We start from the raw sequence: 18,700 nt of genomic DNA, 5'->3' as shown, positions 1-18,700 counted from the left end.
ATAAACCAATTAATATACGCTTATTGGGATTTTTTAACAGAAACATGTACAGTAGCAGAATACATATTGGTCTATATTTATGAAGAAATTCAATTTTTCTTTTATTTTATTGGATATATTTTATAGCAGAATGTAAAAAAATTATTTATTTTTTCAAAATTATTGGTCTTTTTTGTTTATAGCGCAAAAAACACACTGGTAATCAAATACCACCAAATTAAAGTTCTATCTGTGGCAAAAAAAATAACTCAAATTTGATTTGGGTACAGTGCTGCGTGACCGCGCAATTGTCAGTTAAAGTAACGCAGTGCTGTATCGCAAAATGTGGCCCGGTCATGAAGGGAGGTAAATCTTCTGGTTAAAAGAGACTGGAGATACGCGTCGCTTCTGTTTTGCCCCACTCTAATTCAGGCACTCCAACTATCAGCCTTAATTTAAACTTCAGCTGTTGTTGAGGGGTTGATGGGAATTGGATTTCAGGTTGAGTAGTGCGTGTGTGTGTGACACTTATTATTACAAAACAATCACTAATGAAGATTTATCTGGTATAAGCAAACGCTTAGCAAGACACTACTGTGCTCAAAAACAGAACGCCATTCTCTCTCTCAAGTAAAACTGCCTCATTAATCCCTCTTATAAGTTGTTTTTGCAACACTAGTCCTTGTGATACTTTTCAAAAATGTTCCTGAGTACAGCTAAGAAAACAATACAGAATTCTAGTTTATAGAACTTGGTTAAAAAAAGACTAAGCTATGTTGCAGACTGTGTAAATTACAGTTGCCAGCAATTTATGTATTTCTAGGTATATGTTGCTGCTGTGCACTTATGCTAAGTGCCCACAATAGGTTTGCTGCTTTGTTATAATGGTATATTGAAAAAGTTTGGTTATAATGTTAGAACTGAACTCCAGCCCCAAATACCTCTATTCAAATATACTGCTTAATAGAGACAAAGGACAAAGGGCACCAAATGCCTTTGCAAACTCACTTACTACCAGTGGCGTCCTGTCCATAGAGGGCACACTGCCTATGCGTAGCCATGCATCCGGCCACCTGATCTACATAGTAGTGGCGCCAAATGCGGGGTGGGTGTTTTTTTGAAGCACCTGATTAGAGCCAGAGGCTCTAAAAGGTTTCAAAAAAGGTTGGGCTATTGTGATAATAGCGACAATTCATTAAAAATGTGGTAGGCTCGGAGGGAAATGCTCTGTGTTTCGGAGCCCTACCTTTTTTGAAGCCTATGCCTCAAGTTCCTCCCATCAATCAGGAGACGGGTCTGTGAGACCTGTTTCCCGATTGGCCAAAGCATCAGGTGATCCTATTGGATGCCTAGCACTTTGGCGGAAGAGGAGACACACGGCAGAGGAAGCTGGAGAAGCGGGCACCGGAGCCGTTGTCCGCACTCCAGGATTGGACACACCAGCCCCACCACATGAGTGGGTAAGTCCCAGACTGACCGGAGGGTTCAGTGCCATGCCACGCCGCCGGGGGAGGTGTTGTTTGTTTGCCAACCCCCCCCCCCCCAAACGGAGAACCCATCGGCCGCCACTGGTTGCTACCTTGCAAAAGTATTGGTGGCATCATTACTGGGCTGCACATAGCCTGTACAGAGGCAAAGCTGTGGGAGGGGCCCTGCAGGCTCCACCTACTACAGGATGCTTACGAAAACTACAGGAGGGGGCGGATACAAGACCAGTCACCCTGCACAAGGAGAGAGAGCAGCAGTGACTGGTTCTAATACAGGAAGCTCCTGCACAGGGGTTTCACACAGCATTACTACATAGATATGGAAGAAATACCAAGATTCAAGTAAGACTACAGTAAGAATCTTATATTTAGACAATATTTTCTTGCCCCAGAGTTCAGCAAATATTTACTTATAGATTGTAAAATGTGAAAGTTTATTTCTGAAAAGTATGGACAGAGTTCAAAATCAGGGGACTCTAAAGCAGGGAACCAAGAATACACTACAAATACACTATTAGGGATCATTTACACTTGTGCGACTTGTCGTGACTTTGTACATGGCAAGTTGCAGCACACTGTTTGCAATGGCACCCGTTCAGACTTGTGCGTCCTAAAATCGCAGCGATTTTGAAAAGGTTCCTGCACTACTTTGGTGTGACTTTTGATGTGACATTGGTCCAGAGAGTGTAAAGTTGGATCAAAGTAGCATAATAAGTGGCATCAAGGTCACACTTCAAAGTTGCACTAGAAAGTGTGTGAATGGAGCCTTACAGATTGCTTTTGGATTGGGTGGAGTACTTTTCATCCTTAACAGAATAAGCTTATCAGTGTGTAGTGACTGGGCAAGTATCTTATATAAACATATATATAAAACTCTGCTGATGACTCCTAAGACTTTATATATAATAAAAAAAACATATAGGGCCGGATTCAGGTAGATCGGCGCATAGTTATGCCGGCGTAGCGTATCGAATATACGCTACGCCGACGTCGCGCAGAGCGGCGAGCACAGTATTCACAAAGCACGCGCTCCCAACGTTGCGCCAGCGTAACGTAAAATCCTCGGCGTAAGCCCGCCTAATTCAAAGTAGGTGGAAGGTGGGCGTGATCCATTTAAATGAACCGTGACCCCATGCAAATGATGGGCCGAACGAACGGCGCATGCGCTGTCCCGTGGACGCTTCCCAGTGCGCATGCCCAGAATCACGTCGGAACGAACGCCTAAGATACCTTCGAATCACTGAACGTAACCTACGCCCAGCCCTATTCACGTAGTACTACGTAAACGACGTAAAATACGCTGTTCCATCGTCCATACCTTTGCATTGGATGCGCCTCCTTTAGGTGGAATAACTATACGCCGGACGTAAGCCTTACGCAAACCGCGTATATTATGCGACGGGCGCAACTACGTTCGTGAATCGCTGTATCTCCCTCATTTGCATATTTGCAATCTAGTTCTATGGGCACGGCGCATAGATACGACGGCGCACATTGACACTTACGCGGCATATCTGTAGATACGTCGGCGTAAGTGTTACGTGAATCCAGGCCATATAGTATAAAACTGACATTCTAGAGTTTTCAGATATATTTGTATTATTATTTAGTTTAGTTGTGGACACCCCCTATGTTTTGGGGGCCTCGATTGAGGGATATTTTACAAAGGTCCTCATAAAAGGTCATTTGCCTAATAATGAAAGATTATTCTTTTAGCATTATTGAATAATCTGCAGCTGGTTTGTGCCTTCTTTGAGGTGCAATAAGACTAACAATTTAAAAATGTAAAAGGGCAGAGCTGAGGATAATCACTGGCACTAGATGCCTGTGAGCCAAAAGGCGGCATTAGCTATGCCATGGCAAACGTACAACACAGAATGTCACCAGTTATGATTTAATCCTCGGTACTACTAATAATAACTAAGTAATGTGGGCTTTCAAGCTAGCACTAGAGGGCTGAATGCAGCCCCTGGGTTGGCAGTTACACACCACTAATGTAAACTGATAAAAAAATGTTTAAACAGGTTTGCAACACTTGGGCTTAAAGCGGTGGTTCACCCTGTTTGACAACATCTAATCAATTGAACTGCTCTTAAAAAACAATGTCCAGACGATTTTTTTTTTTTTTTTTGAGCACTCCTTACCTGTTTGCTGCTCGATCTTCCCACCTGTCAATCAATATCTCCCGCGGGGAATAGGCGTGTTAGTCCATTCTCCCCCGTCCTGTCACTCCAATTTGGCAACTCCTCTGTCGACGCGCTCTGCTGTAATCTCGCGAGTCTTCAGGCGTGTAATAGTCTGAACAACGGGGCGTGAACTTCTTACGCCGGCCGTTGTTATGGCAACCATGTAGTGTTGACGGCGACGCTCGCCGTCAACACTGCACATGCGCGGGATCGAGCGGTGAATGCTGGGAGGCCAGCACTCGCCCGATCCCGGAAGAAGACCCTGTCGGCTTCACTATGCCCACAGGTAAGATGGAAACGTCCATCGGATCAAAATCAAAGATATAATTTCACGAATTACAGCGCATCGGATGGCTGAACGTGTGGGACAACCGGTTAGTGCGGGAGTAAAGGTAAGAGCTGCGGATTAGAGGAAAAAAAAAAAAAAGATATCCCGCGGAACCACCGCTTTAATAACAATTGGTGATTGGTTGCTCAGGCTAAGGCAAAGCACCCTGAAATTAGAGAGACAATTGCCCACTCTTCCATATCCGGAAGTACAGGGTATTTCTAATGCCTTGTACACACACGGTCAGACTTTTGACCGTGCAAAAGTCCGCCGTGAGTCTGTCAGAAGTCCGACGGAAAGAAAGAGAACAGGTTCTCTATCTAAGGTCTGACAAAAAAAGTCTGATGGAGGCTACACACGGCCAGAATTTCTGAGAAAAAAAGCACGTCTGACTTATTTTCTCGTAAAGTCCGGCCGTGTGTATGAGGCATTAGGGGTTCCAACCTGGCAGAGGAGCACAGCAAAGGTGATAGATTATCTTTAAATGAAAGTGGAAGCTTTGAGTGCAACTTCCACCGGGGGCGATTGGGGATGAGATTTGGGGTTCAAGGATTAGTGTATTCGGTTACGGTACCTTTGTTAGTTTAATGTGACAGATTGGGGCCAATTTAGGTCAGAGCTCCAGTTTTGATGGTGGAGTCATGTAAATAGAATGAAGCAGCACAAGATGTGGGTTTCTCTAATCGATCCTTGGCGGGAGGGTGCGGAAGGCCTTGGCTTCTCTGTCCCTCCTCCTCTCTTGGCGTCCTGATGGGAAGGCAACTGCGCGAAACCCGGGATTTTTCTAACTAAATAGCTTCCTTTACCACAGTAATGCGAGGCTTTCTACCTGGTGTGGAGTGTCATGCTCGCCCCCTCCCTTGGACTACAGGAGAGTCAGGACGCCCACTAACACACAGCTTCTTTCTCTATCTGCAACGTAGAGAGCGTCCTGACTCTCCTGTAGTCCAAGGGAGGGGGCGAGCACGATACTCCACACCAGGGAAAAAGCCTTGCATTACTGTGTGGAGTTACAGACAGAAGAACAGGAAGTGAGGATTTCTCAGAAGAAATAAGGACATTTAAAAGCAAAATGGAAGGATGGGGTAAGTGAAGGAGGACTGCACTAAGGTAAAGGAAGCTATTTAGGGAAAAAAATTGTACCTTTACAACCCCTTTAAAAGTAAACAAGTTGGTATCAGTATTGCAGAGGAGGTATTTTGCTGAAAGGAATTAAACTGCAATATATAATAGAAGAATATCTAAATATAAGAGAAAGAAAAATGTAATAAAAAGATTTATCAGGGGATCCGCTGATTATAACTTCATGGGTTGGATCAAGCCAAATTACTGGTGAGCCAAAATTTTGACTATTTACGCGTCTTTGGTACCTAGAGATTACTAGACGTAATCTACATTATGATCAAACTTGTATAGACCAGGGTACCATAAAATGCTACAACACTACCATCTAGTGGTCAATATGTGCATAACCATTTGTAATTCTTGTCTCTCATATTTATTATGAATTACATTTGCAAAGACTCCATTAGTAATATGTGACCTCTGCAGCACTGAATCACGCAGTGCTTTTTTTTATCCTACTTACTGAACAAGATAAGCATTTCTAATGAATATATGTATAAACCAAGAACAGAAATGTGCTGTATGGGTTGCAGAATATGGATACAAATCTTATCAGAAAGAAGAGCTGATAAGTAGAGTAATTGTCTGCTTCCTTACTATGTTATCTGAACTCAAACTAGCTCATATATGATGTAGAATAAATATGTACTATTGTGTAAGCCATTGAAAATAAAGGCTTTAATGCCAGCATTTATTAGCATTAAATGAGTTATACAAAGATCGTTTCAACACCCACTATACTAAGGCAACAAGACTAGAAATAATTTAACAAAGCATGTTGTAATATAAATCTTTGATAAAGAAAACAACTTTGGACTTCATCATTTTAGTAATAACTTTCTATTTAATAATTTATCTTACATTATACTGTATACAGCTTTTCTTTCAATAAAAAAAACAAAAAAGATATGTACAGCATATAACAGACGTATCAGTGGTTTCTGGCTAGTGAAGGGCAATTAGGAATATAATGCAGGACTCTTAGCCAGTGAATGGATATGGTGTAAATAATGTTATACTTACCGATAATGTACAGATAGTTACGGCAATAATAATAAAAACAAATTGTATATTAAGAATAAAAATGTGTCTTTGTTTGCTTATGAACATCAATCACAGATGCAGGTACAAAAGGCCTGTGTTTATCTATCAAAGCAACCTGTCTGATTAAGGAAGGTAAGTTGAGTGCACCTTACAGTATCAGCCGGGTTTCCAGTACAAATGAGAAACTTCTAGATTAGTGATCTCCAAACTGCAGCCCTTTGTTTGCATTTATCTGGCCCTTGGGACATTATTTCTCCCACTGATATGAGGCACTATTCCTCTCTCTGACACCAACAATGGGGTATTATTCTTCCCATGGACATCAACATAGGCGTGCACACATAGGGTGTAAGGTGTGCCTGGGCACACCCTAATCACCCTATACTATGCAGATTCCCCCTGCTGCCTGGCTGCAGAGAAAGGGACTGGGGAATCTCTGTCCTCAGTCCCTTTCTCTGTCTCAAAAGTTAGACATCAGGGGCCAGATTCACAAAGAGATACGACGGTGTATCTACAGATACACCATCGTATCTCTGACGTAAACTGGTCCTATCTATGCGCCTGATTCATAGAATCAGTTACTCATAGATAGGGCTAGATCCGACAGTGTTACAATGTGTTACACTGTCGGATCTTTTTTTCAATTTAAAAATGGCGCCGGGGGCGTTCCCACTGATTTAGGATAAATAATATGTAAATCAGCGAGATACGCAAATTCACGAACGTACGCGGACCCGTCGCAGTGTTCTTACGTCGTTTCCATAGCGGTTTTCCGTCGTATACTTACCCCTTCTTTTATCAGGTGCAGCCAATGTTAAGTATAGCCGGCGTTCCCGCGTCGAATTTGAATTTTCCTACGTCGTTTCCGTACGCCGATTCACGAACACGCGCGTCGCAAGTCCCGCTCACGTCGCAACCACTGACGTCCTAGTGACATCAGTGGGAGCAATGCACGCCGGGAAATTCCCCGGACGACGCATGCGCATTTAAATCGGCGCGGGAACGCGCCTGATTTAAATATGACACTCCCCTAGCCGCGGAATTTGAATTCCGCTGGGGGATTTAGGATCCGGCGTCGCAAGTTTGGAGGTAAGTGGTTTGTGAATTAGCCACTTGCCTCCTAAACTTGCGGGAGCGGATCTTAATTCACGTAGATCGAGCGGATCTATAGCTGAGCTACGTGAATCTGGCCCCAGGGGTCTGTTTAGACCACTGATATTTCACCAAAGCCCCCAAACAGGGCTCCTAAAAAACTTACTAATAAAAAAAAAAAATTGTAAAAAAAAAATAATAATAATAATAATACAAATAAAGATAAACTACTGACACCGATCTCTGCCCTGCTGACAAAGCCCTACTGACTTGCCCACTGCCATATATGGTATATTACACACGCATGTGTGTTTGAGCTTTAGTGTGCACACCCTAATGCAATAGGCTGCGCACACCTATGGACATCAATAATGGGGAACTATTCCTCCCACTGACACCAACAATGGGGTACTACTCCTCTCACTGACACCAATGATGGGACACTATGGGCTAGATTCAGAGAGAGTTACGCCGGCGTATCAGTAGATACGCCGTCGTAACTCTGAATCTACGCCGTCGTAAATTTAAGCGTATTCTGGAAACCAGATACGCTTAAATTAGGCTAAGATACGAGCGACGTAAGTCTCCTACCCCGTCGTATGTTAGGGTGCATATTTACGCTGGCCGCTAGGTGGCGCTTCCGTTGATTTCAGCGTAGAATATGCAAATGAGCTGGATACGCCGATTCAGAAACGTACGTGCGCCCGGCTGATTTTTTACGTCGTTTGCGTAAGGCTTTTTCCGGCGTAACGTTACTCCTGCTATATGAGGCATAGCCAATGTTATGTATGGACGTCAGGACAGCGTCGAATTTTACGTCGTTTGCGTAAGTCGTTCGCGAATAGGGCTTAGCGTAAATTACGTTCACGTCGAAAGCATTGACTATTTGTGACGTGATTAGGAGCATGCGCACTGGGAGGCGTTCACGGACGGCGCATGCGCCGTTCGTTAGAGACGTCATTTACGTGGGGTCATGTTTTATTAACATAAAACACGCCCACCTCCTCACAATTTGAATTTGGCGCGCTTACGCCGCCGTAACTTAGGGCGCAGGTTTTTTGTGAATACAGAACCTGCCTCACTAAGTTACGGCGGCGTAGCGGATCTCAGATACGCTACGCCTGCACAAAGTTACGGCGGGCTATCTGAATCTAGCCCATAGTCTCTCAATCACATCAACAATGAGGCCCTATTCCTTCCACTGACACCAACAGTGGGACATAATTCCTTCCACTTGCACCAACAATGGGGCACTATTCCTTCCACTGACACCAACAATGGGGTACTACTCCTCCCACTGGCACAAATGATGGGACACTATTTCTCTCAATCACATCAACAATGAGGCCCTATTCCTTCCACTGACACCAACAGTGGGGCATAATTCCTAACACTGGCACCAACAACAGGGCACTATTCCTCCCACTTAAACCAACGATGGGGCACTATCCCTCCCACTGACTCCAACAATGGGGAACTATTCATTCGATAGACACCAATGATTGGGCACTATTCCTCTTACTGACACCAACAATGGAGCTCTATTCTTCCCAATGACACCAACGATGTGACACTATTCCTCTCACTGACACCAATGATGGGGGCACTATTCCTCCCACTAATGCCAATGATGGAGCACTATTCCTCCTCCTACTGACAACAGGGGTGTAATTTTTGTTTTATCCCCACTGGCCACCACGCCTGAGGCATTATCGACTCCAATGGCCAGTTGTTGGCCCCTGTCCCCCCACCTAAAGTTTGAAAAAAAGTAAACCGTCCCTTTGTTTAGAAAGTTTGGAGACCTTAGTTCTAGATGACTGTGGTCTCTCCACCATCCTTTCTTTTAACAGCTTCTCACAGTGTATGTAAGATCCCTTTCACACTGGGGTGGTTTGAAGGCGCTATTGCGCTAAAAATAGCACCTGCAAACGTCCTGAAACAGCGGCTGCTGTTTCTCCAGTGTGAAAGCCCGGAAAAAAAAGGCCTGCCAGCCGCATCTTTGGAGCGGTGAAGGAGCGGTGTGTATATCGCCCCTTCACCGCTCCTGCCCATTGAAATCAATGGGACACCGCGGCTATACCGGCGACAATGCGCTCCTGCAGAGGCTTTTTTAACCCTTTCTCGGCCGCTAGCGGAGGTAAAACCACCCCGCTAGTGGCCGAATAGCAAAGCGAAATTAGCAGTAAAGCCCTGCTAAAAATAGCGGTGCTTTACCGCCACCGCACCTCCCGCCCCGGTGTGAAAGAGGCCTAAAGGTCTTTTTTTTGCCTACAATAGATAAGTATTGTACTCTCTTTCCAGTTTTTAGTGCTTTCTGTGTCCCTGCTGGGAAGATTTTACACCTGCTATCCTAATAACCATTGTCACTGAAACAAAGTATAAGGAAATTCAAAATTTTTAAGTTGTCATAAAAGCAAAAGGTGAAGGGACATTTTTTATGCTTGTGACAACTAATATGGAAATTCCTTTCATTTAGTGGAGATTTTCTTACCTGAATGGTATGTCTACATTCAGAAAGTTAACCTCCCTGGCGGTATGATTATGTCTGGAATTTTGTAGCAAAAGCAGTACAATTATTTTGCAAGGAAATTTGGTGTTTTATACTGTAGGCCTGTAATTCTTAGGAATAACTCACTTAAATCTGTCCAAACAAGAGTCTAGTAGACATCCCGGGTATGATAAAGTTTGAAACACAAAATCATAAATTTTAATATAATAAATAACTATAAATAATTATAACAAATAATAATGTAATTATAATAAAAAGTATTCAATAATGTAATCAACTCAAAAACACTGAAATTTGCTCAGTTGCAGAATTGTCGCTGTCATTACTTTTATTGTTTGATGACAAATTTCCCCACAAATCGCTATCACTCAAATTCTGCAAACGATTCTAATTTATTATCGCTGTTTTCTAGCTGCTCTAAAAGCACTTTTGACATAAAGGAACACTTTTGGTTGCTATGGACAATCTCCAGTTTCCAGGCAGAAAGAACAGTTTTTATTATATAAAAGTGCATGTAGGACACTGGACAGACCACTAGGGACAAAGAGGGTGTGTATTTATTTCATACTGTACTGAAATCTATAAGATTACAGTATACTGTATGTGTATTGTGTTTTTCACTTTTTGAATTTGGCGTCAAACTCCGTCCCTGTGCGTCGTAACGTCGCAGGGAACGGAGCTCGGCGGCACTGTGAATCGAGCGAGGAGACACAGCGGAGGAGCCCGCACACACAGCGGGACGCATCGCAGGATCAAGGGACAAGGTAAGTAACTTCCCCCTGTATCCTGCAATGCGATCCCGAGTCTGGCTCGGGGATACCGCTTTTGGTATAAAAAATTCACCCCGAGCCAGACTCGGGATTACCGCTAAGGAGGTTAAGGCAGGGCTCGACAAATCCCGGTCGCCAGGTCGCCATGGCGACTAGAAATGGGGTCCTGGCGACTTGGCTTGGAAGGGGGGGCAAAAAAAAATCTGGTGGTGGCCGTTGGTATTACAAGTTAAGCATTACAAGTTAAACAGCAATTCTAATGTCATTTTTCACTATTTTCACTGCCATCTTCTTCCCTCTAATTAGAACCCCCAAACATTATATATATTTTTTATCCTAACACCCTAGCGAATAAAATGGCGATCATTGCAATACTTTCTGTCACACCATATTTGCGCAGCGGTCTTACAAGTGCACTTTTTTGGGAACAAATTACAGTTTTTTTAATTAAAAAATAAGACAACAGTAAAGTTATCCCTATTTTTTTTAATATTATGAAAGATAATGTTACGCCTAGTAAATTGATACCCAACATGTCACGCTTCAAAATTGCGTCCGCTCGTGGAATGCCGACAAACTTTTACCCTTTAAAATTTTCATAGGCGACGTTTAAAAAAATCTACAGGTTGCATGTTTTGAGTTACAGAGGAGGTCTAGGGCTAGAATTATTGCTCTCGCTCTACCAATCGCGGCGATACGTCACATGTGTGGTTTGAACACCGTTTGCATATGTGGGCGCTGGTGACGTATGTGTTCGCTTCTGCACGCAAGCTAGTCGGGACGGGGTGCGTTTTCTGGCTCCTAACTTTTTTAGCTGGCTCCTAGATTCCAAGCAAATTTGTCAAACCCTGGGTTAAGGGAAATCTCTCCAACAGGACACAGACAGCAAAAATGACAGTGGTTTTAACCCTTCCTCATACCTCCCAACTTTTGAACATGACAAAGGGACAATTTTTATAGGGCCAGAATGTAGTAAGTGTGGTGCACTGTAGTGACAGGTGAGTGTGGACATATGGGTGTGGTTTACAGATATTCCTAAAACAGCTTTGACAATTTTGCATATGAAGGAGCCGGCCAAATGAGTTGCATATGCAGTTCTTGCTAATGTCTGCATATAAATGAGCTGTTGGCACAGTGTACAAGGGCAGAGCCTTTGCGGGACATGGGACAGCGGAAGTAACAACACTGCCATACCTCTACTTTTTAAAGGAAAGCTGTCCTGGGAGAAATATGAGGTCGCAATTGCTGGCCTTGTTCTGAAAATGCTATATGCCTGTTTGTCTCTGGCTTCAAAACCTTCTTAGAAATCTACCCGCAACAAGTACACAGAAAGTGAGGACTCTTGATCTATGCACTTGTTGCAGGTCAGTGAATCAGACCTGTAACATTTGAGAAAAAGAGGTCAGCAATGGTAGGACTTCTTACCTCCGCCAGGTTTTATGCAGTTTGTTAGATCTTTGTTAGATCAGGTTAGATCAACCGTTGTTTGCGTTAGATCTCACACAGAAGACGCAATATTAACAGTTATTTGCTGGCTATTTTGGAAGCTATTTGTTATGCCGCGTACACATGACCGTTTTTCGGGATGTAAAAAATTACTTTTTTTTTAATGTCATTAAAAAACGGTCATGTGTGGGCTCCAGGGCATTTTTCACGACGTAAAAAATGGGCATTAAAAATTTAGGGCCAAATCCTCAAAAGAGATACGACGGAGTAACTGCTGTTACTCCGTCGTATCCCTGGTCCTAACTATGGAACTGATCCACAGAATCAGTTTTCCATAGTTAGGGAGAAGATCCGGCATGTGTAATTGAATTACACTGCCGGATCTTAGGATGCAGTACCGCATCCGCCGCTGGGGGCATTTCGTGTCGAAATGCCGCCTCGGGTATGCAAATTAGCACTTACGGAGATCCACGAAGCTTTTCTGCTTCGTTTTTTCTCCGTAAGTTTTAGTTTGCATACGCAAAATTAGGGCTGCTTTTACATGGTGTAAAGTTAGTACACCATGTAAAAGCAGACCCTTCTGTCTCGCGATGCGTTTTTTTTTCGAATTTTAATTTTTTTTTTTGCGCTGTATCTTTTTTTTTTTTCGACGCAACTTTATTGACCCGTCGCAATCCACAAAGCCCGGCGTAACGTAATTTCGCGCTATGCACGTCGGGAAAATGACGTCACGAGCATGTGCAGTATGGCCGGCGCGGGAGCGCGCCTCATTTAAATGGGAATCGCCCCCATGAGATGAGGAACGCCTTGTGCCGGCGGAATTTAAGTTACACGGCCAGAAATTTCTAGGTAAGTGCTTTGTGGATCGGGCACTTAGGTAGAAATTTTAAGGCAGTGTAACTTAAATTAGAATTTCGCCGTTACGCCAGGTCTTTGTGGATTTGGCCCTTAGAACATGCTCTAAATTTTCGCGACGTTTTTAACGTTGTCGTTTTTCACGTCGTAAAAAATGGTCATGTGTGGGCTTTAACGATGTGAAAAAAACACGCATGCATGCATGAAAAGCGCAAATCGTCTCTCACCAAGGTTTTACTAACACAAAATCAGCAAAAGCAGCCCCAAGGGTGGCGCCATCCGAATGGTACTTCCCCTTTATATTGCCGTCGTACGTGTTGTACGTCACCGCGCTTTGCAAGAGCATTTTTTTTTTCGCGATCGTGATCGTTAACAATAATCGGGTTGAAAAAAAAAAAAAATTCTAGTCGTGTGCATTAGATCCGGTAAGATCAAGTGGTTTTAACGTTAGATCTCACATAATTAGAGACGTATTAAGTGATTAATGAGGAATCAAATTTTCTGACCAAAATCATTCAGGCTAATAGATATTCGTTAGATCTATAACTCAGGGATATTCCACATAAAAATAGAGATATTAGGTGGTACATATGGACGGGTTGGCTCCTCCCTTATCAAATTTTCTGGCCAAAAATCATTCAGGCTAATAGATATTCGTTAGATCCAGTATGATCAAGTGGTTTTAACGTTAGATCTCACATAATTCGAGATTTTCCTAGCTTGTGACGGAAAATATTGATTATATGAAGACAGGAGGCGAGTATCTTATGCATTAATCCTTCTTTATTAATGCTCACAGCAGAAGTGTAAAAACAACTAACGTATGTAATAAAAGAAAAAACTGGTAGAACCACACCTCCCAGCAGTCCCATGGCCTAAACCACTCCCATATTGGTCTCTATAAATGGACTGCTCTCATCTAGGATCTTCCTCTTTCTTGTGTGAATGCGAGGTGTCGGTTCTAACTTCTGATTATCGGCTCTACGACCAGTCGGCCCCCCTTTATCCGTAACCGAAGACCTCCAAAGAAGAGTAGGCTGTAGGTCCCGACTGCGTTGGTCCGTGGTGTCGTGTAGACTTGCTGATTAAACCGAACAGGGGAACATCACCCTAACCATATTTTTAAGCGAAAATTCCAGGAAATAGATAAGTCAATAACCTGAAACAAAACACAAAACGTGAAAGGGTTGGGAAGGGAGGGAAGATACTCGCCTCCTGTCTTCATATAATCAATATTTTCCGTCACAAGCTAGGAAAATCTCGAATTATACATCAGACAGGAGGCTCATATCTTATGCAAGTTCAAAGCTAACACAGCATAAACATATGTATGTTCCAAAAGAAAACAAAAACAGTACATAACAATCAACATCATAAAACAGACATGGCAACATGATCTTCTGGTCTGAAATAAAAAAGGCGGAAGACTGATTCAGAGGACCAATCGGCCGCCATTAGCAGATCAGAAAGAGAGCCTCCGGTCGCCATCACCTTGGTAGCCATGGCCCCTCTGGAGGAGTGTGCTCCAAACAGGGTGATGTCTATACCAGCCAGAGCCATGGTGGATCTAACCCAACGTGCCAAGGTGGCAGTTGTGACTGGGTGATGGGGTCTGACGTAAGAAACTAATAATTGCGAGGAATTTGGACTACGGAGGTCCGCAGTGTACGCTTCGTATACCTGCAGACATTTTACCACACAGAGTCGTGGGTGTGAAGGGAAGAAGGGATAGAAGACTGAATGTAGACCGGTCTTCGTCCTGCGGACTATCGTGAACTTGACACCCTGGGGTGAAAATTGGCGTCTTGAAATGTCCAGGGCTCTGACGTCGGAAACGCGTTTTATAGAAACCAGGCAAAGCAGGATAGTGATCTTGAAAGACAGCATTTTAAGGGACAGCGAATCGTTGTCTCCCCAGTCCGAAAGCATGGTAAGAACCCTAGAAACGTCCCAGGTGGACTGATACCTAGGTCGCGGGGGACGTTTGAACCTAATACCCCGCAGAAGTTTGCAAATCAGGGGATGTTTGCCTACGGGCATGGAATCTACTGGATAGTGGTAGGCCGATATGGCTGACCTGTAGACATTGATGGAACTATAGGCCTTGCCCGAGGAGAAAGAGTCTGCCAAGTAGTTTGCGATGACGTTTACAGGGGCACGTAAGGGATCAACTTGCCGTTGGTCGCACCAACGTACCCAAAATTGCCAGGCTGATCGGTATGCCGACCGAGTCCCGGGGGCCCAGGCCATGGTGAGGAGGTCCCTAGCTGAGCTTGAAAGGTCGTCACTCGGGTCCGACACCCGGATACCAGCCATGCTAGGAGCGTCAGAGTACCTTCCTCCACCAGGGGATGAATGCCCTTGGTTGGGTGGGACAGGATACGAGGGAATCGGGGAAGAAGTCTGGGAAGGTCGATGATCGAGTCCAAAAGCAGGGGAAACCAAGGTTGAGCTGGCCACCACGGTGTGATCAGAACCACCGTAGCTCCCTGATTGGTAATCTGTAGAAGGACCCTGGGGATCATGGAGAATGGGGGGAACGCATAATGCGTACCTCCTGTCCAAGAGTGGCGGAAAGCGTCCACAGCTGAGGACCCTGGGTCCGGTCTCCAACTGAAGAAGCGGGGCAGTTGGTGGTTGAGGCGAGAGGCGAAGAGGTCTATGCCCAAGGGGCCCCAGAGCAATTCTATTCGGGTGAAGACCGAACAGTCTAAACCCCAGTCGCTGGAATCTACCAGATATCGAGAGTTCCAGTCTGCTATTGTATTGGAGACCCCCGGAATGTATTCTGCTACAAGAGAGATGTCTCGAGACAGACAGAAGTGCCAAATCTCGGCGGAGATGTCCGCTAGAATCTTGGATCTGGTACCTCCCAGGCGGTTGATGTATTGAACCGCCGCGATATTGTCCATGCGCAATAGTACGCAACAATTGGTCCGTGTTGCTAAGAAACTCTGAATGGCGAAGAGAGCCGCTGAGAGTTCCAAAGCGTTGATATGCAACAGGGATTCCTCCCTGGACCAGATCCCCCCCGTGGATCTCAACCCCAAGCGGGCGCCCCAGCCCCGTAGGCTCGCGTCCGATTCTATGACTACATCCGGCCGTGTGTTGAAAATCGTCCGGCCGTTCCAGTCGGTGGCGTGACGGAGCCACCAGCGCAGTTCGGCCCGAGCTTCTGGGGATAGGGACACTTCGTCTGCGTAACGAAGGCCCTGGCGCAGGTGTAGGATTTTTAACCTCTGAAGGGCTCGGTAATGTAAGGGAGCTGGAAAGATGGCTTGAATGGACGCAGCCAAAAGGCCCACTATGCGTGCCAGGATGCGTAGGGATAGGAAGCCTTTGCGTAAAACCGCCCTGATCTCTTTCCGGATTAGGGCCAGCTTTGCGCTGGGCAGTCGAAGGATGGCGAGGTGGGTGTCTATCGAGAAACCCAGAAATTCCATCTCCTGAGCCGGGACGAGAACCGATTTCTCTCGGTTGATAATAAAGCCGAGGGTTTGTAACAGGTCGATGGTCCAATTCATATGGCGATAGGCCATAGTCTTGGAGTGAGTAAGTATGAGGAGGTCGTCTAGATAAATGATCAGACGCACTCCCCTGCTCCTCAACGCTGCCACGACCGGTTTCAGCAGCTTGGTGAAACACCATGGGGCTGAGGACAGGCCGAACGGTAGGCACGTAAATTGCCAGATGCGACCCCACCATCTGAAACGGAGGAGATGTTGGGAGTCCGGGTGCATGGGGACTGTGAGGTAGGCGTCCTTTAGGTCCACCTTCACTAACCAGTCTCCGGGGGTGAGTAGGTCTCGGAGGCAGTGGATGCCTTCCATTTTGAAATGTCGATAGGCGACATGTTGGTTCAAGTCCCGGAGATTTATGACCGGGCGGTAACCCCCCCCCCTTCTTCTTGACTAGGAAGAGGTTGCTGAAGAAACCCGGGGATGGGGTGGTGACTTCGGTGACTGCATGCTTGGCTATCAATTCCCGAAGTTCGGAGTCTATGAGGGTCACATTTTCTTCTGAAAAATGGATAGGGGGTGGCGATACCCCCAGAGTCGGTGGGGACACAAGGTCTATTTGGAAACCTGCTACTGTATTCAGCACCCAGGAGTCTGCCGTAATCGCAGACCAGGCGAGCGTAAAAAACATTAGGCGACCTCCCACCGGTATGAGGGGAAAGGGAATGGGTGTGGTACTCACCGGAATACGGGCGTGAACGAGGGTATCCTCTCTGGCCGCGTCCCCTCCAGGGTCTCCCACGGGGAGGGAAGAATGGTGCCGGTTGCGCGGTGGTGGTATAGTGGGTGGGAGCCTGGGTATAGTGTGGTTGAGCGGAAGACCTCTGGAAAGGTCTGCCCGAATTGTATCGGCCGGCAGAGCGGCCCCTGTATCTGCCGGCCCGAGGAAAAACTCTGGCATTGTTGGGTTTTTTCAGGGATGTTTGTGCTTTGTCCAGACTGTTGAACATACCGACAAATTTATTAATGTCCTTTATTAAGGACTCGCCAAAAAGCATGCCCCCTGCTGAGGGGCCCGGCTCGGACTCCGCTAGATGGGCTAGCTGTGGGTCGAGGCGCATGAGTATAGAGCGCCTGCGTTCAACTGAACAGGCGGTGTTGGCATTGCCCGTGAGGCAAATGGCTCTTTGGGCCCAACCGCGCAGTTGTGCTAGGTCAACCCCTTGGCCTGTTGTCGCGGATTGTTCCGCTAAGTTCAGGATTTTGGTCAAAGGCCCGAACAGGTCCAGGATGCGGTCCTGGATACCTGTAAAGGATCGGTCTATTCCTTTCTTAGGCATTTTGCCTGATTTCAGCAGGTATTTCATTAAAATGGGGTCCACTGTAGGTGTGACAACCGCCTTCATGGGGATATGCGGGCGGGGGCACTCCGCTCTAAGCTTATTGCGATTAGATTTATCTAAAGTTTTGCGTGCCCAGAGTTCTACATATTGGGACACGTGGGGCAGAGGGGACCAGTCCCCAGAGCGAGGATGGGAAATAGTGTCTGGGTTAAATAGGGGTTCCCCCATGGCGTCTAGCACGTCTTTGCCCTGTCCGTCAGGGTTGGCATCCGGGAGGATTGCCGAAGCCCCCGCATCCTCTTCCTCATAGTAATCAGATCCTGAGACGTCTGATTTATCCGACTCGGCGGATGAATCATCGTCCGACTCTAAAACGTATGAGTCTGGTTTGGCTCTTTTAGCTAAACCGTGCCTTTTTGTTGACTCTCTGAGGCTCAGAGGTTGAAAGGGATCTGTAGGATGCGTGGGGTGGCAGTCCGTGGAAGGATCTGCTCGTTGCATATTATTAGCTTCCCCTGCCGGGGAGTCATAGACCGTCACCACATTCTTCCTTTTATAGGAAGATTTTCCCTTCTTTGTGGTTGGTTCTGTGCCGAGGGGTACGGTCACAGGAGGATGGGTGGATTGGGATGATCCGGAAGCGGCAGCTAGTGTCAGTGCTGCTTGGACAGATTGATTAATGATGTCCTGTAATTGGGTTGTACTGAGGAGATGAGTTGGTTCTAGAACCAGGTCCTGCTCTAATGGGGAGGGGGAATTTTCCTCAGCCATGTTATAATGAGACAGCAGTAGTTAACTGTATGTAAATAGAGAGCGATGGCTCTGTAAGGGGTTCTAATAGGGAGTAGGGGACTGTGGCACAGGGATGGGAATAAAATTCCCAGAACAAATAGTGGCAGAAAGATATTGCTGAGAAACTATACCAGGCTCTCCCTCCGGTCACCAGCGCTGACTGGCATGCGACAGGAGGAGAGCCTGGGATCGATTGCGCTCTGGGGCCGAAGTCTCGCGAGACTACGGCTCCCAGGCGTCCATTGGTTGGAAGGAACGATGGGACCCGCCTCCCGAGTCCAGCACG

The 18,700-nt window shown here is 45.7% G+C and overlaps 1 protein-coding gene across 1 annotated transcript; it reads right to left on the bottom strand.

Moving 5' to 3' along the window:
* Positions 1–14,968: 14,968 nt before the first annotated feature.
* Positions 14,969–17,787, bottom strand: LOC120934797. Its single transcript, XM_040347345.1, is given in 2 exon segments — positions 14,969–16,720; positions 16,722–17,787. Coding segments are annotated over 2 exon segments (2,271 nt in total). The 5' UTR covers positions 17,241–17,787.
* Between the last annotated feature and the right edge of the window lie 913 nt (positions 17,788–18,700).

The sequence above is a fragment of the Rana temporaria genome, chromosome 1 (assembly GCF_905171775.1).
Source record: "Rana temporaria chromosome 1, aRanTem1.1, whole genome shotgun sequence".
Classification (NCBI taxonomy): Eukaryota; Metazoa; Chordata; class Amphibia; order Anura; family Ranidae; genus Rana; species Rana temporaria.
Note: the sequence above shows the minus strand (reverse complement) of the source record. Positions and strands in the feature narration are given on the sequence as shown.